A 21891-nucleotide genomic window follows, 5' to 3' on the forward strand; every position below is an offset into this window, starting at 1 on the left:
CCTGTGCTGTGCTAGGCTAGGCTAGGCCATGCTAGCCTATGCATCCCTCTTGGGTGAACTTAGTTTGGGTAAAGGAATGTTAAAATGAAAATAAGTACAACAAGAATGTATGCATACAAATGTGTTAGAAATGATATTGTTTAATGAACTTGGAATTACTCTGAGCTGGGTAGCTTCCCGTCGTTGGCTCACGCTTGCCCCGGTCTCTTTCCCAGAAGCCCCTGCGGAAGCGGCGCATGCGGCAGCGCAGCCACCCGCACAGCAGCGTGGTGACGGAGACCATCTCGGAGACCACCGAGGTGCTGGACGAGCCCTTCGTGGACTCGGACACGGAGAGGCCCATGCCGCGGCTGGAGGAGGAGTCGCCGCTGGGCTGCCCGCTCCGCCGCTACCCCCGCGCCGCGCTCCGGCCCTCCGCCCCCGCGCCCAAGAGGGGCCGGCGGGCCAACCTCTCCGAGTCCGAGGACGAGGGTGGGTATCGGGACGGGGGCGCGTTCATTTGGGGAAGGCCTGTTTCAGGGCCATATTTGAAAAAGTCTTGTGTGCTTCGAAGCATAACCAGTTCCGTGAACATTTATGTAGTGAATCCATTTACGATTGCTACTTCATTCTTTGTAATTACTTACTATTCATTTTTATGAGCGCAATTAGCCATTTACTCTAATGGGACTCTGCCGTTGGGTTTCTCATAATACCTAATAAGGAGTGAGGTAGGGCTGTAGTTTGTCTGTCAGTGTGTTTGCGACAGTACTGGAGGAGCCATCTTGGCCTTACTGTAGACGATACATTTTTACTCTTGTGCACTGGTGACCTGGTTCTACTCTTGCCTCTAGTGATGTCATTTTTCTTGATAAATCAGGAAATGCTGATTTTCGGACCCTAAATGTATTCGGGCAGCACTGATGTTTGGCTTTATCGTTAAACATCCTCTCTTGCTGTCAGCTGTCAAAGAGAGCTAACACTCTTGACGTGTGTGCTTAGGACACACCCAGGTTATCTGCCTGTGGTTTAGAGATTTTGACTGAAAGTTGGTGTTTAATGATCAGGGGACCTGATCTGACCTGACGATCGGTGATCGATTGCTCTCCTCTGGTTCCAGACTCCACGCCGGCGCTGAAGCCCGCGTCGGCGCTGCGCGAACCCGAGCCGGCCGGCGAATCGGCGGGCGAGACCCCGCCCGCGCCCGTCAAGAAGAAGAAGGGCTGGCCCAAGGGGAAGAGCCGCAAGCCCCTGCACTGGACCAAGCGCCCGGGCAGGAAGCCGGGGGGCGGGGCCGGACAGGTCGCCACGGAGATGGGGGGCGTGGCCGGCAGCCAGGGCACCGCCCCCTCCTCCTGCACGGACACGCCCCCTCCCGCCAAGGTCCGGCTGAAGCCCGGCAGGAAGCCGCGGAGCTACTACCTGCAGCGGGCGCAGGAAGAGGAAGCGCGGCAGCAGCTGGAGAGGAAGCAGCTCCTGCAGCAGCAGCAGCAGCAGCTGGAGGAGAGAGCCGCCAAGAGGACGTCCCGAACCGCCGAGCGCAAGCCCGACAAGCGCAAGGACTCGGACGAGGAAGAGGATGAGGAGGAGGAGGAGGAGGACGAGTACGTGAAGAAGCGGCGGGAGGAGAAGCCCAAGCGGAGGGGGAGGCCGCCCAAGAACGCGTCCCTGCCCCCGCCGCCGCCGCCGCCCGTCAGCAAGCCGCCGCCGCCGCCCCCCGTCTCCGAGCCCGAGGAGGAGGACGACGAGGATGAGGAGGAGGAAGAGGAGGAGGCGTGGGCCGAGGAGAAGAGGAGCCGCCCGACCGCCCCGGCCGGGCTCCTCCGCCCGCCCCCGCCCCGGACGGAGCTGGAAGGCCCCGAGCCGGGAGAGAGGGAGGAGCAGGAGTGCGCGGGCAAGAGGCTGATCTCCGGGCCTGCCGGTCGCCGCGGCGACGACCACGACGCCGACGACGAGGGCGACGGTCGTCCCGAGGGCAAGGCCGAGAGCGGCGGCGCCGGCAAGAAGAGGAAGAGCCAGGACTTCGAGGAAGACGAGGACGAAGAGGACGACGATGAAGAGGAGGACGAGGAAGAGCCGGCCTCGCCAGCGCGTTCCCCGCCCGTCAAGGAGGAGCCGCAGGGAGGCGAAGGTTTTTTAGACACGGAGGGCAGCGTGACGAGGGACTACGTCAGCAAGCAGGAGGAGGAGGAGGACGAGGAAGAGGAGGAGGAGGAAGAGGCGGAGGAGGTGGAGGAGCGGCCGGCGCGGGAGGAGGCCAAGACGCGGGTGGACACCCAGGATGAGCAGCGCCGGCGGCGGGAGCAGGAGGAGTCTGCGGCCGCCGCCGCCGCCGTGGAGACGGTCACCACGGCGATCTCCGCAGTCACCGCTCCAGAGACCCTGGACCTCCAGCCGATCCACGGGGAGGCCAAGGGGGTGCTGCTGCTGGAGCCCCACCCTCACCCGCACCCCCACCACGCGCACCCCGAATTCAAAGAGGAGCTGGGTCACCACCACCCGCACGCCCACCACCACCCCCACCACGCCAGCGAGCTGGACCTGGAGACGGTGCAGGCCGTCCAGTCGCTGACGCAAGGCGAGGCCCAGGACGAGGAGGCCGAGCCCCACGGGGCCTACCAGGACTGCGAGGAGACGCTGGCCGCCTGCCGCACCCTGCAGAGCTACAGCCAGCACGCCGAGGGCGAGGAGGAGGCGCTGGCGCTGGTGGAGGACTGCGGCGGGACGTCCCAGCACAGCAGCCCCCTGCCGGGCAGCAGCGGGGGCCCCTCCGGCCCCCAGCTCCCCGCCCTGCCCGGCCAATCGGCTCGCTCGGTCAGCAGTCCAGCCGGGCTGGCGCTGGAGTCCGCCGGGCCGGCGGGGGCGGCGGGAGGCCCGGCGGCGGGCCCCGCGGTGGGGGCCGGCGGGAACGGGGCCGGGGGGTACACCCAGATCACCCCCGAGCACCCCGGCTCCCTGTCGGCGCCCTCGCTGCAGAACATGGAGACGTCCCCCATGATGGACGTGCCGTCGGTGTCGGACCACTCCCAGCAGGTGGTGGACAGCGGCTTCAGCGACCTGGGCAGCATCGAGAGCACCACCGAGAACTACGACAACCCCAGCAGCTACGACTCCACCATGGGGGGCGGCGGGGGCGGGGGCGGCGGCAACGGCGGGGGAGGGGGGAACGGAGGCGGCGGCGGGAACAACATGTCCGCCGCCGCCGTGGCGGTAGCGGCCGCCAACGCGGCGGCGGCCAACGCTGCCTCCTCTTCCTCCTCGTCGTCGTCTTCGTCGGGCGCCTCTTCGTCCTCCGGGTCGGCAGCGGCGGCGGCGCCCTCCTCTTCCTCCTCGCAGGCCAACAGCTGCTCCTTCGTGGCGGCCCCGGGGCTCACGTCTTCCAGCGGCCCCGTGGGGGCCCAGCTGGGCATGGGCAGCTGTAGCCTGATCCAGCAGGCCGGGCCGGGCGGCGGCTCGGCGGGCGGGGCCGGCGGGGGAGGCGGGAACGGGGTCCCCCAGCCCCCGCCCCCTCCCCCTCCCCCGTCCTCCAACACCCCCGGCTGCGGCATCAAGTCGCCCCAGAGCTGCGTGATCGAGAGGCCCCCCAGCGCCAGCCAGCAGGCCCAAAAGAAGGTCCCGCCGCCCCCCCAGCAGCAGCAGCAGCAGGCCCCCAACCCGCAGCCCCCGCCCTCGGCCCCCCCGCCCCCTCCCCAGCAGCAGCAGCAGCAGCAGCAGCAGCAGCAGCAGGCACTGTCCCAGTGCAGCATGGGAAACGGCTTCGCCTCCACGCCCATGATCATGGAGATCCCCGAGTCGGCGGGCGGGGGCGGGGCCGGCGGCGGTGGGCGGAGCCTGTACGAGCGCATGGGCCAGGACTTCGGGGCGGGCGGCTACCCCCAGCCCTCGGCCACCTTCAGCCTGGCCAAGCTCCAGCAGCTCACCAACACCATCATGGACCCGCACGCCATGCCCTACTCCCACTCGGCCTCCGTCACCTCCTACGCCACCAGCGTGTCCCTCTCCAACCCCACCCTGGCGCAGCTGGCCCCCTCGCCCCACCCGCCCCTCCCCCCGCAGGCCCAGCCCACCATGACCCCGCCCCCGAACCTGGGCTCGGGCTCGGTCAACCTGCTCCAGTGCAACATGCCGCCGGGGGCCAACATCGGGCTGGCGCCGCCGTCCCACGCCCAGCGGCTCCAGGGCCAGATGGCCACGGTCAAGGCGCACATCGCCATCCGCTCCAAGGCGTCCCAGCTGCCGGCCGGCGCGCCGCACCAGCAGCCCATGTACAGCCGGAGCTCGGGCGCGGTGGCGGCGGCCATGCAGGGCTCGCCGCGGACCCTGGCGGTGCAGCGGGGCATGATGACCAACCTCATGCCCACGCCCGCCGCCTACAACTCCATGAACATGAACCCGCTCAACGCCATGCCCGCCGGGTACCGCATGCCGCAGCCCATGATGAACAGCGGCTACCACGGCAACCCCCCGTACATGAACCAGCCCGCCCAGTACCCCATGCAGATGCAGATGGGCATGATGGGGGGTCAGGCCTACCCGCAGCAGCCTATGCAGCCCAATCACCACGGCAACATGATGTACACGGGCCCCTCCCACCACAGCTACATGAACGCCGGCGTCCCCAAGCAATCGCCTTACATGAGCAGATGAGTGCCGACCGCGGAGCGAGGGAACGAGAGAGAGGGAGGGGGAGAGAGAGAGACGGGCGGTCCGTCTCTCCGTCCTCCCTGCTGGACTCCGGTTTCCTTTTCACTGTATTAAAAGTGTTCACCACCCTCTCCAGAGACAGACAGACAGACAGAGACACAGAGAGCGAGCGAGAGAGAGAGAGAGAGAGCGTGCAAAAAGAGAAAGGGACTGTTTCCTCTTTTTTTTCGTTTTTCGTTTGTAAGTGCATTCGTCTGTTTCGGTTTGCGTTCCCTCGGTAGGTCCCAGGCAGGCTCGGTGGGTGCGAGGCGGCGGGACGGCGGAATTTTGGGGGCGTGTAGGGGTGGTATACGGACCTCTCGTTCAGCAGGCAGCTCACAGCAACCCCAGTACCCTTCTGCCCCCCCCCTGCCCGCCCCCCCCCCCCTCTCCCCCCATCTCCACACTCTTTGTCCTAAACCAGGCAGGGGACTGGGGGTAGGACAGGCGAAGGGGGGGGCATACACCTCCCCTCCTCAGAGCAGGGGCGGGGGGGGCGGGGAGGACCTGACCATTTTAAACTGAGAAAGTCAAAATGTGGTTAACAAGAAACAAACAAACAAAATATATATTAAACCATGCACACAATCTTTTAATTGACATAGGAAAGCCTTACCTAAAAAAAAAAGAAAAACAGAAAAAAATTGTAGATGGACTTTCTTGCTTTTTTATATTTTTTAATTTGTTTTTGTTTTTTTTTGACTGTTGAAATGCTTGTGTGCAGTCCCAAACGACCCGTTTTATTCGTTTGATTTTTATGTGTGTTTTACTGGAAAGGTGGTTTTTTCAGCCCTCTCCAACACAAACAACAAACTTACACACACACACGCCCACACACACTGACATACAGACACATATCTCTATAGCCACTGAAGTCAATGTGGAGGCACTTGATGTGTTTGATGTGGGTGGAGGTTTTGGCGGGCAGGTGGTGTGGAGTAGCGCACCCCGCTCCTGGGATCTGCGCTTCCTCGCGCGGGACACCGTGTCGGGGCGCAGTCCCGCAAACGGCACGCCAGAACGTCAGACGTCCCGGATCGTCGCCTCTTGAGAGAGAGAGAGAACGAGCACTCCCAAAAATAACCCGACAGGTTTAAGCTGAGTTATGGTTACTGTTGTGAATTTTATTTTTATTTTTTTACTTTTTTATTTTTATTATTTTCAACTTTGATATTCTGGTTATAACCCCCCCCCCCCCCCCCCCCACCCCCTGTCTCACCGAGCCAGTCTCCCTACGGACACAAGCACAGGAACTCGCTGTTGAGTTTTTGCCTTTGATTCAGGGGCAAAAATTCCCTGTGTCACAAGAGCACCACTGATAAGAGAAGTAGAGAGTGAGGGAGAGAGATAGAGAGGGGGGGGGGGTCATTCAGTATGGCGGGTGGAACAACACTAAAGGAAACGGGGGCTTCTGGGAGATGAAGCAGTTTCAGCATATCGACTCTTTCATTCTTTAACCCCCCCCCCCCCCCCCACACACACACACACACACACACCCCCCACCTCACTCTCTTTGAGTGTGGGCACCTGTCTCAAGCCTTCGACAGCACTGCATAGAGGTCTTCCCTTCAGCCGAAGAGCCTGCTTTTAAATTTTTTAAAAATTGCAACCCAGAGCCTTACGGATCTGGCTAGCACACAGGGCAGCTCTACGAGGGTATTACCGTGGGAACAGTGGGCTACAGAGGTGATCCGATCTCGTGCACCCCACCGACGCCCCCAAACACACACACACACCATGCGCGCGCGCACACACCGAGATGTAGATGTGAGATTATATGCTGTCCAGAACTGTGTTAGGAATGAGGGGTGTAGACATTGTACCAGACTTTCATTGTTCCAGTATTCAAAATCTGATGAGGCTACTTTTCTTACAGACCTGACGTTTTCATATATTATTTGTGTTTTTGTTTTTTGTTTTTTTTTTCCTCTGAATTTTATCAGACTGGGCAGCTTTCTTTTATGACACAAGCTGACTCTTTTTGACTTTAGAAACTTATTGTAGAGAAAATGTTTTTTCTATAATATAAAAAAGAAAAATTCTGACATTGATATTGGTACTGTCATTTTTTTCACTTCTGTTTCAGGAAAAAAAAAACAAAAGGTATTTTTTAGCTCGACTTGGGTAATATTAATAAGAAATTCAAAACTAAAAAAAATTAAAACTCACTTTTAGTGAATTTAAGATGCCTTTAACCTCTCCATTCCATCTCATCTCTAGAGTTTTTTCTATCTTTGTGTAGTATATTAACGCTATTTTAAAACAAAAGGAGAAAAAAAAAAAACAAATATCTAAAGGTCACTTAGCGTTCTTTTTTTTGTTTCGATTTTTTTGTGTGTGTATAGGACGGATTCCTTGCGTCTGAGAGGCATGTAAAATGAGCTCATATTTCTGTCTGTTTATATCGCTTCCTCCTTTTGTATCCTTTGTAATTGTACATGGTGAGTCGTAAGCTAAGAGAGAGAGAGAGAGCGCAAGACGGAGAGAGCGGAGCAAAAACCGAACCCCCCCCCCCACCCCCCCTCTCTCTGGTTTTTTGGTCCCTGTATGTATTTCCACTTAATCGTTTTTTTCTTTCTTAGCAAGTACTTTCAAAAGAACTCTGTACATTTTAACATAAAACGAAAATAAATTATGTTGAGCCATTTCAGTTGTGATCGCCCTTCTTGCGAATTTATTTTTTTGTTTTTTGGTTTTTCTTTTTTCCCCATATCTTGGGTATTTTGTGCGAAGACTTGACTGAAATTTTGTGCCGCCATGCGCATCTGTGTCTATCATAATGTCTGTCACGCTTTACACAGATGGTTCATTTTGGAAGTCTGTTGCTAATTACTTGTAGTACAATTGTCATTTTGAGAGCTTAGAATTATAGGGTTCTGTCTGCATGTAGCATATTTTTGCAATAACAAAGTCTGGACTGTGTCAAGTCCGACAGTGTAGCCTGTACAGTAAGTATTTGGACACTGACACAATTTTTTGTTGTTTTGGCTCTGTACTCCAGCACATTAGATTTGAAATGAAACGAAGGATTACATGCAGACTGTCAGCTTGAATTTGTGAGTACTTTACATCCATATCAGGTAAACTATGTTTGAATTGCAGCCCTTTTTATACATAGTCCCCCCATTTTATGGTACCAAAAGTAATTGGACAAATGTAACTTAAAGTTGTCATTTAGCACTTGGTTGCAAATCTCTTGCATTTGATGACTGCCTGAAGTCTGCGACTCATAGACATCATTAGATACTGGGTCCCTTCCCTGGTGATGCTCTGCCAAGCCTGTACTGCAGCCGTCTTTAGTGTCTGTCTGTTTCAGGGCATTACTGCCTTTAGTCTTGTCTTCAGCAAGTGAAACACTTGTTCAATTTGATTCAGGTAAGGTGATTGGCTTAACCAGTCAAGAACATTGCACTTTTTGACTGTGGAAAAACTCCTTGGTTGCTTTAGCAGTGTGTTTGGGGGTCACTGTCCTGCTGCAAGGTAAAGCGCTGAACAATTGGTTGGGTCTGGGCAGAGGTTTCCGTACTTCAGAATTCACCCTGCTGCTGCCGTCGACAGTCCCAGCGTCAGTAAAGACATGTTTCAGGTGGCAGTTTTAAGTGTTTAATCTGAGATACAGAATTTCTATGTTAATTGACAGAAATGTCTCATTTTTGAGCATCACTAATCTGTGACAATTGGTTGCAAATGGCCATTCTTGTGATAATGTATCTTGGATGCAGTGTCTTGTGGTTCAGTGGCTTTGATTAATCCCCAGTTCTGGACCTGTCAGGAGCCCAGGAGTTGTTCTTCATCTCAGACCCCCGTGGTTTAACATTCCACATCGTCATAAGCTACTGTGCGCTTTATCTAACCTAATTTTGAAGCTGTTAACCAGCAAGCAGTGAACGCTACTGCAAGCTATATCGTTATGTTATACAGCATAAATCATTATGATTTTAGATGCGTTTCTGGGAGCTAATCTTTCAGCACAAGTAAATGATGTAGGCTACAGCGAGTGAATCCCACAATATCAGTCCAAAGGGGACTTTTTAGGAATCGTGCCCGCCTGTGTGAAAATGCGCGCTTTCAGACGGACCGAGCGAAGATAGCAGCGCAGTGCGTCGTGTTGCACACCGTCAACCACCCTAGCCAATATGAAAACGCTCTGCTGGGATCAGTTCAGAGCATGCGCTGTAGATGCACTAATATACTCATCGCGTGGATGGGCGCTGATGAAGATACGTGTACATTTATAACCTGCCAGCAACATAATTTAAGCAGGGTTTGCCCAAGAAATGGCAGGCAAACCTTCGCGAGAAAGGATCTCAGGATCTTTTCAAAGAATAAAACGGGTTCAATAAAAATTTGAATGATGTAAAACGTTTTACGCCATTTAAATATTAATTGAACCCTGAAATGTAACAGACATTCTTCAGTATAATAATGCTTGCATACACTACAGCACAAACAGACAGCAGTTTAAAATACAACAATCGTGGCTTTAATCCGATGTGGCATATTTATAGGATAAATAATCGATCATAAATGTATACAGCACTAATTAGTAGCCTATTTGCTTGAGTGATGGTCGTTTATAGCATCGTACAGGATCTTATCTACATCGGTTGCCGCACGGCATAATGTCTCTTGAAATGACTGTTGCTGCGCATCTTACAAAATGAAATCCGCCGCTGTGTGAGACCATACAATGTTGCGTTGACACAAAATGTCCTTAGTTCTGTGCTCCTTTCCTTAAGCCAATACCAGGTCGTGATAGCCGCTGTTTACCGATCCCTGTCCAATGATGGTTGGTTGCGCACGAATTCATTATTTCCGCATCCTTAACCAATAGATGCCGAATGGAGGCCGGGCAGCCTAGCCTTCAGAGTTCTCTGATTGGCTCTGGTGGATGTCATCTATCTAATCGCTGCTTCGGTCCAAATAACGGAGAAGGAAGCGACGGTCCTGTTAGTCTTTCCATTGAAAGAAGAAAACGCGGATAAAAGGTATTACGGAGCCAATAACGGTGAGTTCTGCCTTTTCATAAGAAAGACCAGAATATAACTGACCGTTAAGTACAGCGAGTTACTGACCTTGCTCGAGTAAAATGTTTATTTCATAGAGAATAGATTGTCTATCATGTGTGGCCGTGTTATCGTTGTCACAAGACAACCGTGTGAGGAAATAGGGAGGAGAGAACTGGACGCACCAACAGATACGCAATCGGGTGCAAGTTATTTTCAGATGGAGCAGTGGAAAAGTATATACAATGCAGTTAGCTAGTTAGCAGTTAGCTGCTTTGAATTCCCTGCTCGACACGTCTTTGCTTGCGCACGTCGTAGGCGATGTTACCTGACATGTCTCCATCTTTGCGAACTTGATATCGCTGATGAATATTAAAGAACCAGATGTCGGCTAGCCTTCTCTGTCCTTCCTCCCCCGCCGATTCATGATGCTCTTCTTTTGTGTCCTTGGGCCCTCCCCCGCCCACCTCCTACCCATCAGGTACCCCCTGACTATTCAGATTAGCTGAATCTGCTGAGACAAAAAGTCCAAAACGGTGAGCAGGCAGTAACAAACCTCTGTAAAAGTTTATCTGAACTGAGAGGCAGTGATATCGTGTCAGATCCCTGAGGTCCAAGCGTCACAGTCCGGTCCTCGTCCCGTGTCCTAGGCCGGCCGTCAGGATGATCCACAGCCTGTTCCTGGTGAACTCCTCGGGGGACATCTTCCTGGAGAAGCACTGGAAGAGCGTGGTCAGCCGCTCGGTGTGCGACTACTTCTTCGAGGCCCAGGAGAGGGCGAGCGAGCCAGAGAACGTGCCTCCCGTCATCCCCACTCCTCACCATTACCTCATTAGCGTGCTTCGGCACCGCATCTACTTCGTGGCCGTCATCCAGAGCGAGGTGCCGCCGCTCTTCGTCATCGAGTTCCTGCACAGAGTAGTGGACACGTTCCAGGTGCGTGGACAGTTATGCGCGTGCCTGAGTGTTCGCTGGTGTCTGTCTGAGCTTGGGTTTCCCTTTTAGGACATTCAGATGCTATTTTCTGTTTATTTGGCGTTTTGTGTATATTCAGATCTCTCCAAAGATAGATGCACCCTGTTCTGGTTATCCACTATGCATGAATGCTTGCACACAGTCCATGCAATGGATGGCAGCAGTTTGGTGGCTAACATGGAGAAGCACCACAGATTCTGCAGACCCACCTAATACTCAGCTCTGTGTATTTAACAGTGAAAATTTGTCTTCCTACTGAGGAAGCTGAAACATTCCAAGTTGATGCAAGTGTAATACCGTAATAGAGGACCAGAAACTCCTGTCGCCAAAAAAGTTGAAAAGGGATGGATTAGATTAACACAGGAGCTGAGTTGTCTGGTGTGTCTATATAATCTGTGTTGTTTGTTCCTAGTTAATTTGAGCCATAACTCTTTTCTGAGAGTAGTGATTATAGCTGTCTGGAAGGATGGTATTTTTTGGGAAGAGCTGTCATTGCTGCTCCTTCTGCCTCACCAAAATGAAAATGTTTGGATGTTTATGGATGTGGTGACAATACTGTGGCAGGGAGTGACAGTCTTTGGTTCCACTTTCCCCTCCCACTTCCACCAATCAGATCAAGCTTAGCTGCTCCCCCCTCCCCCCGCCAACCACAATATAATAACATTCCTTCCATATAGCTCCAAACTTTCTAAAAAGGTTTAACACCAGCTTCATTTGTCTGCAATGCCCATAGTTTGTATCATTTAACAAAAACACTCATGGCATTTCTGACCATCATTTGTTTTAATGGACACACACACGCTAACTAATCTATCTCAATGGAGCAAACAAATGCATGTACCGCTCTCTCTTCACAGTGCATTTAACAGTGCGGCTGAGACTCCTAATGAGGGGCCAGTCCAGTTTTGTTCCAGACAGATTGCTCCTTGTCCCCCCCCCCCCCAACACCCCCCGGGATATCACCGTCATGTGACTGTGGGGTCAGGCACGCGCCTGCTAGCAGAACGGATCTCTAATGAACGAGGGAGGGAGGGAGGGAGTGGGGGCGTGAGGGAGAAAGGGAGTGAAAGGGAGAGAGATGGCTATATGTTTTTTTTTTTTATTTGGGGGGGGGGGGGGGGGGGGGGGTTGCCAACTTGCCATGTATGTATTTAGTACATTTAACAGCACAAGTTTTTAGTTGTCACGCAAATGAAGATAAAGCATGTTTGAATTTGAAAGGAGGGAGGTAAAGACGGACGCAGAGGAAGAGCCGTGTGTGAGAAAGAAAGGGTCGTAGGAAGTCACGGTGGAAAGCTAAACCCGCGTGTTCGCGAGCCAGTCGTCGGGGTTGCTGAGCCGAAGGTTGCCTGAGTTCTCTGGGCGTGTGCGAGTCCCAGAGCGACACGCTTTCTCTCAGGGACTCAAAAGGGTGTGCGGTGTGTGAGGTAGTGGCACGCCTCTTTGAAACTGCTTCTGCAGAGCAATCAGGAACGCCCGCTCTGTTTGCCCTTGTGATTGTCAGTTGTGTGAGTGCAAACAGGTTCAGGTCATATCAGTAAATTTGATTCAGTTGAAGTGCGTGTGTGTGTGTGTGTGTGTGTGTGTGCGGGGTGGGGTGGGATGGGATGGGGGAGGGGGGGGGCAGGCAGACAGACAGAGAGACTGGGTGAACCAGTTTGTTTGGTTTTAACGTATCCTGTTTTGTCTCCGGTGTGTTTTTCATCTGTGTTTTGTGTGTGTGTGTCTGTATGTGTGTGTGATGTGCCTCAGACTCTTGTGTCTCTTGTGTGTATGTCTCCCAATGTCTTAGCACTACTGGGTCTGTGCATACCAGTCATGAGTCATACAGTTTAATGGATAAAACTTTAACCTTTAAACCACAGTAAAAATCAGTGTGGTGCTGAGACTTCAAGTGTTCTGTCTTTGTCACCCCTTTCTCTTTCCCTTTCCCTCTCTCTGTCTCTCTCTCTCTTTTCCTCCCTCCCTTCCTCTCTCTCCCTCTGTGCAGGATTATTTTGGGGTGTGCACGGAGGCTGCTATAAAGGACAACGTGGTGGTGGTGTATGAGCTGCTGGAGGAGATGCTGGATAATGGCTTCCCTCTGGCCACCGAGTCCAACATCCTGAAGGAGCTGATCAAACCGCCCACCATCCTGCGCACCGTGGTCAACACCATAACAGGTACGGTGCATATATCAGCACCATAACAGGTACGGTGCATATATCAACACCATAACAGGTACGGTGCATATATCAGCACCATAACAGGTACGGTGCATATATCAACACCATAACAGGTACGGTGCATATATCAGCACCATAACAGGTACGGTGCATATATCAGCACCATAACAGGTACGGTGCATATATCAACACCATAACAGGTACGGTGCATATATCAGCACCATAACAGGTACGGTGCATATATCAGCACCATAACAGGTACGGTGCATATATCAGCACCATAACAGGTACGGTGCATTTATCAGCTCCTTAACAGGTACGGTGCATATATCAGCACCATAACAGGTACGGTGCATTTATCAGCTCCTTAACAGGTACGGTGCATATATCAACACCATAACAGGTATGGCGCATGCATTGCAATAAATGGGTATTATACATCAATGGGTATCAACACCATAACAGGTACTGTAAATGTATCAACACCATAACAGGTACGGACCATACATTGCTATAAACAGGTACTGTACATACATCAACTCCATAACAGGTACTGTACATACATGAACTCCATTACATGCACTGTGCAAATTACATCAGCATAACAGGTACGGACCATACATTGCAATAAACAGGTACTGTACATTCATCAATGGAGTGGAGTTATGGAGTGGACTGCTGCAGAATTTCTGGTGTTGTGGAGTACTGCAGTATTTGGAGCGTTTCAGATTGGGGGAGACTAGGGAACTACAGTGATGGTTTTGTGTTCTTCGGACGCAGGAAGTACAAACGTCGGAGAGCAGCTCCCAACAGGCCAACTGTCGGTGGTGCCATGGCGACGCACAGGAGTGAAATACACCAACAACGAGGCCTACTTTGACGTTGTGGAGGAGATTGATGCCATCATAGACAAGTCAGGTACATAGTAATTTTAGTGAATAAAACACTAAATATGATGCACGTCCAGGTGCTAACTGCCAGCTAGCATTAAAATAACCATCTCTGTCTGTCACCATGGCTTCAAGTGCCATGATCTCTGCTGTATCCAAAAAAAAAATACAGGAAACAAAGAGGATACAGTAACAAAAGTGAAATTTTCCAGAATTGGGAAGAGCCATTTTTATCCACCCATCAGGTGGTGCTCACCCTCTCACCTCCTCATCCTCTCACCCCCTCCCCAGGTTCCACCATCACCGCGGAGATACAAGGGGTGATTGACGCCTGCGTCAAACTGACAGGCATGCCCGACCTCACCCTCTCCTTCATGGTGAGTCTCTCTTTCCTTCATCCCTCGCTTTCCCTCTAACACACTCCGCCCAGACTGAGCAAGGACACACACAAAAACGCACACGCACGCACGCGCGCGCGCACACACACACACACACACACACACACACAGCCCCAGGACTCCACCCTCACAAGCGTGTTATTTAAACTGATAAGTTGGCTCGTTTGCACTGAAATGGTCGTTCCTACTGTTGGCCTTATTTCTTTATGTTTGCTCATGCTGATACTGTATTTGCACATGTGTAGCGCTGGCTTGTGTGCACACAGCAGACCTATTTTCTTCTGAGGCGTTCTGTGGTCTCTCCCTGCCCCGCCCGCAGAACCCGAGGCTCCTGGATGATGTCAGCTTCCACCCGTGCGTGCGGTTCAAGCGCTGGGAGGCGGAGCGCATCCTGTCCTTCATCCCGCCTGACGGAAACTTCCGGCTGCTGTCCTACCATGTCAGCTCCCAGAAGTGAGTGCCTGGCCTGGGTCCTGCAGTCATGCGTACACGCTGTTACCGTATACACATACACACACACACACACACACGCACACACGCACACACTGTCACACTCCAGTCATCTCACACACACACACACGCACACACTGTCACACTCCAGTCATCTCACACACACACACACGCACACACTGTCACACTCCAGTCATCTCACACACACACACACGCACACACTGTCACACTCCAGTCATCTCACGGACGTACGCACACGCACACACATATACACACACACAGTTACACTCCAGTCATCTCACACACACACACACACACACACACACACACACACACACACTGTTATACTCCCGTCATCTCCCACATGCACACACAAACACACGCACACACACACATTGTTATACTCCAGTTATGTCTGTCACACGCACTGTGTCACGTGCACACGCACACACGCAGTTAAATTTGGGTCACACAGTTATGCTCAGGTCAATACACACACACACACACTCTTAAAACACTTTGTGTGCGTGTGTAGTGCGTGTCTAACCCCCATCCGTGTTGGAAGCTCATCCTGGTGTCACTGAGGCAGAAACATTGCTCTTCATTAGACGGCCCAGTGCAGTAAATTATTCAGTGTTCCAGCGCATTACTGCAGTCATTCAGGTGTACCGCACGCTGCCGCTTGATTGGTGGAGACTGTGCATTACTCTGGTTGCCATAGCGCCTCACACGATGCTGTGCTGGTTACTGTTGCCCATCTTTGATGATTTTTTGATGATCACTCCTCCCATAAGATAATCCTGTCTTAAATGTTTAATTTCCACATGAAGAACTTTACCTCTTGCTGCAAATGTCATTTCACCAGGTGTACCTGCTCACTTAGGACATTTCCTTCATGGACAACAAGCTTTTGGCTTGATCCCCATGCTGTCCATCATCCCCAGTTTGAACTGTTTTGCTTCTAACATCCTCTTCAAGAGCACATCGATACCAGCAGCATCGATCCCCTGCGGGACTACATTTCCCACAGTGCTTTGCCCAGGCGTGACGTCTCCTTCCCTCCCCCCCCCCCCCCCCCCCCCCCAGCCTGGTGGCCATCCCCGTCTACGTCAAGCACAACATCACCTTCCGGGAGGGCAGCTCGCAGGGCCGCTTCGAGCTGACGCTGGGGCCCAAGCAGACCATGGGCAAGGCCGTGGAGTCCGTGCTGGTGACCAGCCAGCTGCCCCGCGGGGTCCTCAACGCCAACCTCACCTCCTCACAGGGCACCTACACCTTCGACCCGGTCACCAAGGTAACGCACCCCTCACCAAGGATACGTTCCGTTACTGAGGGGCTTCACTGGCACGATATTCCATGGTGTTGCTAAAGCATAGGTGGCAAAAAAACATGATTGTGTATAATAACAATAATATAGTTTTTTTTATAACAGAATAAATAACAATAAATAATTATTATACATAATTATCAATAACATAATGGTAATTTCATAACTGTGTATGTAGAGAAAACATTTGTGATAATGATGAGATATTTCCAGTTGTAAGAGTTGACTGAGGAGGGTTATATTTAAACCTGGAAGCTCTTGATGACAGCCTGCTTTGGATCTTTTTCTGGGGCATCTGTGTGGAATCGAAATCCGCAAATTATCGTCTGCCATCTGACATTTTAAAATTAGAACGTGACTGAAATTGGACATTCAGCTCATCTCAGGTCTTCATTTATCTACAGACTAGAGAATATCCATCTCTCCCAAAGGTAGACATGTCCATTATGAATACTTTTTTTTGTCTTAAGTAATTAACTTATAGTAATTGCTGTTAGTAATTGAGTTATTAAAACTGGAATTCTGTTTGTTGTGTATTTTGTGCTATTCAAGAATTGAAACACTTGAAATGGCTTTTTTTTAAGCATTGTGGTTGTTATGGAGAAAGGAAAGAGTAGAATACCAAGCAGTGCTCCGGTACGGGACCTGAAAATGCCAACGCTTGGGATCTTAAAGCTGTGCGGATAGTCTGACAGCCTGGAGGCAGAACCCTGTAAACCCAGGAGCTCTGAGTATGTGGAGCTGAATCCCTGTGCCCTCTTACACGTGTGGAGGTGTGATGATGTCATCAGGCGTGTTTTTTACGCCGCGCGCGGCGTGCGTCTGCGAGCCGGGAGCGTGCACGTGTGCCGTGCGCTCGGGCGCCGGCGGGACCCGGGGGGAGGGTAGGCGGTCCGGCGTGCCGTTGCCACGGTAACAAACCTGCGGTGTCCCTGTGTTGCAGCTGCTGTCCTGGGACGTGGGGAAGATCAACCCCCAGAAGCTGCCCAGTCTGAAGGGGTCCATGAGCCTGCAGGCGGGCACCTCCAAACCGGACGAGAACCCCACCATCAACATCCAGCTCAAGATCCAGCAGATGGCCATCTCAGGTACTTCCCAACCACGCACACTGACTGGACACTTCAGACAGCTACAGACTAAGCACTACATACTGTCAAAAATGACATCTAGAGATCCCACAAAGTGCCTTCCCCCAATCCCAGCTGCAGAAATCTAGTTCCTGTTAGAGTTCCTGTGCTGGCCTCTCTGTACTTTGGCACTGACTGGCTGTTATCATTTTATGTGTATCATCTAGAACCAAATTACCAACTGTCCTATTTGCTTATCGGCGTCCATGCCTTCCACAGCACTGTTTCGCTTCTCCAGGGCGTCCACTGTGGTGTGGAGAGTGGTGTATCTTGTTACTGCTGATAAACTATCTCTGCTGGCAGGATGACCTCCCACTGCCTGTACTAGCAGCACTCTACAGCGACTTTGCTTGCTCAGCACTGTGTCATGTGACATGCTCAGAATTCTCTCATTATCCAGTGTGCTCCCTTAACTGCCCACCAGGTGGAGCAAGTGAGCACAGTCATTCCCTGACTGAAAGGAATTTATGTTTTTTTTTCATGCAGACTCATGGAGCCATAGGACATTTGCTCAGATTTTTTTTTTTACAGGTGAACACACACAAATGTTGGCCATTTTCCATTAAAAAAAAAAAATGTTCTCCCTCCTCCCCCGCTTCCAGGTTTGAAGGTGAATCGGCTGGACATGTACGGGGAGAAGTACAAACCCTTCAAAGGCATCAAATACATGACCAAGGCTGGCAAATTCCAGGTTCGGACATAGGGAGCGAGAGCGCTCTATCACTCCAGCCCCTGGACCCCGACCACTAATGACAGCTAGAGAGCGAGCGAGCGAGAGAGAGAGAGAACGACAGCATTGAATCACATGTGTACACGCATTTCAGGTTTTACACACACACACACGCTGCAGGGCTGTGGAGTTTTAAACTGGGGGGGGGGGGGGGTAAGGAGGGGAGGACGCCACCTGCTCCGTGCTATGTATAGTAAATATTTCCAGGGTCACGTGTTCAAAGCTGAGAATGTCTGTGTTGGTATCTGTGTCGGCCGCCCGTCTGCCGCAGCCTGACACGCCTCCTCCCCTCCTCCTTTCCTGCCTAATTATCGTCTTTCCTGGGGGAGAATTACAGGGCTGTGTCCCCACTCCCTGCACCCCCCCACCCCCACCCCCACCCCACCCCACCCCAAAGCATGTTCCTTCTAGTTTTTAAAAAGCTGCCTCTCTGGTTGTTTCTTCATTTTGGCTCCGTTCCCCTACCCTTCTGCTCGTCTTTTCTTGTCCTGCCGCCTTCTCTTCTTCTCTTCCACGCTGCTTCCGTCCCACCCCCGTGCCCGTATCCACGCGAACCGTCTAGGGCCAGGGGGCCTGACCTGGGATCCGTTTTTGACCAATTCAGAAATTTTGTAAAGAGTTAGAAGTTTTGTAGTTTGAACTACAAAAGGAACCAGAAAATAGATCAGCACTGCAGGCTCTTGAAAGGTTTGATGAGTGCAGTCGCTGATGTAGGGTGAGTTTTTGCGTTTTAGCTCATAATGGATAAGGTTAGGATGCAGACAGGGGGAGCCTGATTCTAGATCAGTCTTCCTACTCTTGAAAGTCTTCATGAACGTGGGCTGGGGTCAGTTCTGCACTTGAAGTCATAATGAATAAATTTGGGAGATGCGGGGGGGGGGAGGGGGGGGGGGGGCTGAAATAGACCCGTGTCTAGATCAGCATTCCAGCTCTGATACTTTATAAATACAGGCACTAATCTGGGATCAGTTTTGAATTTTAGCTTTTGATGGACTAAGAAGAACAGAGGGGGAAGTGGGGAAACCTAGTTCAGTGCAATCTCCACCTCGGCCCCCCAGCCCAAAATCCTCTCTTGAACCTTCGCTGAAATGGTTTTAAGCAAAAGTAATGGTACTGTAAAACTTTAACCCCTTTATGCACAAGTACAATTCCTGCAGATCACTGACAGTTATCCACACCAATATTTAGGACAAATGTTCTCTTTTGTTGGGAATGTACATTTTGGTTAGTGAAATTTATTAGGTATTTGCCTCCAACCAAAACAACACTCCTTATGTAACTTTTAATGTGGCTATACAGTGCAATTTTCAGTGTTAATTAAAAAATAACTGTCAAACCAAGTCCAAAAAAAAGGGACACAGATGTCCTCCATCAAAGTAAAATGTCAGATTTTTTTAGCACTAGCCCTTTTTGCTGTGTGGATTATTTTATTGAAGAGGTACAACCAGTACACCCCACATCTCGCTGGTGGGGTCTACAAAGCTTCGTCACAACTTCTGTATCCATAACACAACATGGATTATGTTGCCATGCGCCCAAAGTTTGAAATGAATGCCGCATTAATCGGGACCAAAAACACTTTGCATACCTCTCAATAACGTACACAACAAAATGATCAGTGTTAAACGAACTCTGACAGAGTTTATACGAGTCAAACAGGGACCACAGGTACTCTGGTAGACTCATAAGTACTCTGTTACAGTTGAGTTTACACTGGATAATTGTTGATTTCAAAATGGAGGAAATGTCACAGTGACTGAAGAGGTTTATCTGGACAGCCTTGGTGTAGCCCCTTAGCACTGGGTGATGTCACAATGACACGGCTGCTGAATTCTATTACATCTTTAAATCTGGAACAGAAGACAATTTACAGAATGTTCCTGGATTAGAGTGTAATAGGTCTGCATTTGTTTTATTTTTTGTTGTTGAGTTTTTTGTGTGTGTGTCTGTGTGTGTGTCTAGGTTAGTTTAAATGAAGGTTTATTGTCATGTGGAAATAAAGACATGAGAATAAGTGTGTTTGAGAGTGTTCTTTTGTGTTGTGAGTGCATAATTTTAGTTTTAGAGCAACCTGTGTTGAGGACCAATCCCATTTCAGATCAGCCAATACAGGAAAAGAACTAAAATTCAGTGATTGATTTGAATAATTCAATTAATAAATACAATTTATATCCTGAATTTAAATTTAATCCATGCAGGCAATGTAGTCAAGTCCTCCTTTATGACTGAATTGAAGTCTAAACGCACAACTTTCACGTCTTATTGGCTTCTTAAAACTTTTTTATACACCAAACATTGTGATCATAAATGTCATAACGCCAAAAGTAAATGCATAATTTATTATATTTATTTAGGTTAGAATTCAGCTAATAACAGTGCTGCAAAATGATTCGGGAACTGTGATTGTAGAGTGTGTCCTGCTATTACATCCAAGAGCGGCGTATCTACAGTAACTAGAATTGTGTCTTATGTGCTGGTGTAAATTTAAGTCGCTCGGAGTAATTGTGTTTGCTAAATGCCTTGAAAGATTTCCGTCTGATTCATTGGGTACCTTTAAATATTTGTAATTCACCAAAGGGACGGTGCAATATTCACAAAAACACGAAGATATTAAATATATATAGCCTAAGTCTTTTAAAAGATGAGTTCACAGACCTCAGTCCATATCAGTAAACTGAAATTAAGAAATATTTTTTTCTGAGTTTGGACAACCGATTCAATTTGGTTGTGAATCTTTCCTGGATAAGCCGACAAAAGTATAATAATAGTTTTCTTTTATTTTTGGTAGCCTGTTTTAGTATGTGAAAATATTTGTATTTTACAGGCTACTTTCAAATGCAGAGTTGTTGTCTTTGTCTGTTATTTCCTACGAGCTGTTAAATATTTTTACTATTTAAAAACGTAGCCTGTCTAATTCTCACGCGAATCTACTGAATCACAACAGGCTGTACCTATCAGTCCACTTTCGCATTTTGTTTTTACCGCCCAGAAATTTCCTCTTGCACGTTTAAACGATCACATGAAATCCAGTTTTGTCGCAAGTCCTGCCCGGTGATTCTGTGTAACCTGTATGTCGATTTCTAGGTTTTATAGACTCTCCATAAATCATAAAGTTATAAAGGAACCTTATTACCAACTCTTAATTAAACTAATTATTTTTTACCTGAACAAAATATTTAGGCTGCCATATAGCCTAATATTCATCCTATAGAAAGGCCCGTCAGGCAGGCGATAGTGTTCAATAATGACACATCCTGCAGAATTGTCTTGTAATTGAACAGATTCACACATTTACGAGCTTCTTGAAATCGCCCCTCAACTGTCCCGTCATTAGCTACTAACGATTGAAATGGGTTAGGCTGTTTTATATTTTTAAAGGTTTTATCTTTTTTTATGTATTGATGCATTACAGAAGCAGTCAGCTTCAAGATGTAGCCTAGGCGTTGAATAAAAATATGCATTTGTCGTACTCTGTGAAATGAACCATAATGTAAAGAAGAAATTAAAAAAAAAAAAATGTATTCTTAACATTTAAAAATATGAGTGTAGCCTACCCATACATTGGTAAACAGGCTAATAGGATGTTAATATAAGCTTTATTAACAGTGTAAAAATCTGTCTTGTTAAAACATTCTACCATATAATCAATATAAAATAGCCTATTTTTATTGTAATTTCTTCTTAATTGTGCATTTATTTGTGCTTCTCTACTATTTAATGTTACTCATGACATGACACTTGGTTTTCAAAATGACAGCTGTCAACCCGGACGTTGATGACGTCACCGCACACAGAATTTAACCCTGTCGTTCCAGCGCCCTGATCGAACTCCACTCCGCAATTTACTGATCACTTCAACCTCTTTTCAACAACGTTTTCCCCCTTTTTTCTTCCTCCTCTTCTCCTTTTTTAACTCTAAGAAGACCAAGGACTTTTACCGAGACCAAGTAGAAGAAATAAGTGCTACATTTCAAGTTTCCGTGTTTTATTTTGTTAGTTGCTTTGCTCAATTTTACAGAAGGTTCAGATCTGACTGTACAATACCGTAAGAGTGGAGTTGCTTTGGTAATTTCCATGTGTAACTTTTTCCTTTTTTATTCTTTAACAACTTTTTCCATTCTCTGATGCTGGCCGGCTTGGTCGGAGATAGTAGGAAATATA

The 21891-nt window shown here is 49.8% G+C and overlaps 2 protein-coding genes across 4 annotated transcripts in view; both read left to right on the forward strand.

Annotated features, from left to right (window-relative positions):
• Positions 1-7312, forward strand: part of kat6a (K(lysine) acetyltransferase 6A) — a 37700-nt gene extending 30388 nt beyond the window's left edge. For both annotated transcript variants that reach the window (XM_035378602.1, XM_035378603.1), the window contains exons 16-17: positions 216-471; positions 1100-7312. In XM_035378602.1, the coding sequence (XP_035234493.1) occupies positions 216-471; positions 1100-4626 (3783 nt within the window). In that variant the 3' untranslated portion in view covers positions 4627-7312. The remainder of the gene's footprint in view (positions 1-215; positions 472-1099) is intronic.
• Positions 7313-9536: 2224 nt separating this feature from the next.
• ap3m2 (adaptor related protein complex 3 subunit mu 2) lies at positions 9537-19749 on the forward strand. Of its 2 annotated transcripts, XM_035378605.1 has the most exons (10): positions 9560-9670; positions 10150-10204; positions 10319-10604; positions 12634-12805; positions 13589-13726; positions 13990-14075; positions 14416-14549; positions 15633-15840; positions 16817-16961; positions 17603-19749. In XM_035378605.1, the coding sequence occupies exons 3-10, from the start codon at positions 10332-10334 to the stop codon at positions 17701-17703; spliced, it is 1257 nt and encodes a 418-aa protein (XP_035234496.1). In that variant the 5' UTR covers positions 9560-9670; positions 10150-10204; positions 10319-10331; the 3' UTR covers positions 17704-19749. The 2 variants fall into 2 exon arrangements, with proteins under 2 accessions (XP_035234495.1, XP_035234496.1); XM_035378604.1 differs by lacking the exon at positions 10150-10204 and having other exon boundaries at positions 9537-9670.
• Positions 19750-21891: the final 2142 nt, after the last annotated feature.

The sequence above is a fragment of the Anguilla anguilla genome, chromosome 10 (assembly GCF_013347855.1).
Source record: "Anguilla anguilla isolate fAngAng1 chromosome 10, fAngAng1.pri, whole genome shotgun sequence".
In the NCBI taxonomy this organism is placed as follows: Eukaryota; Metazoa; Chordata; class Actinopteri; order Anguilliformes; family Anguillidae; genus Anguilla; species Anguilla anguilla.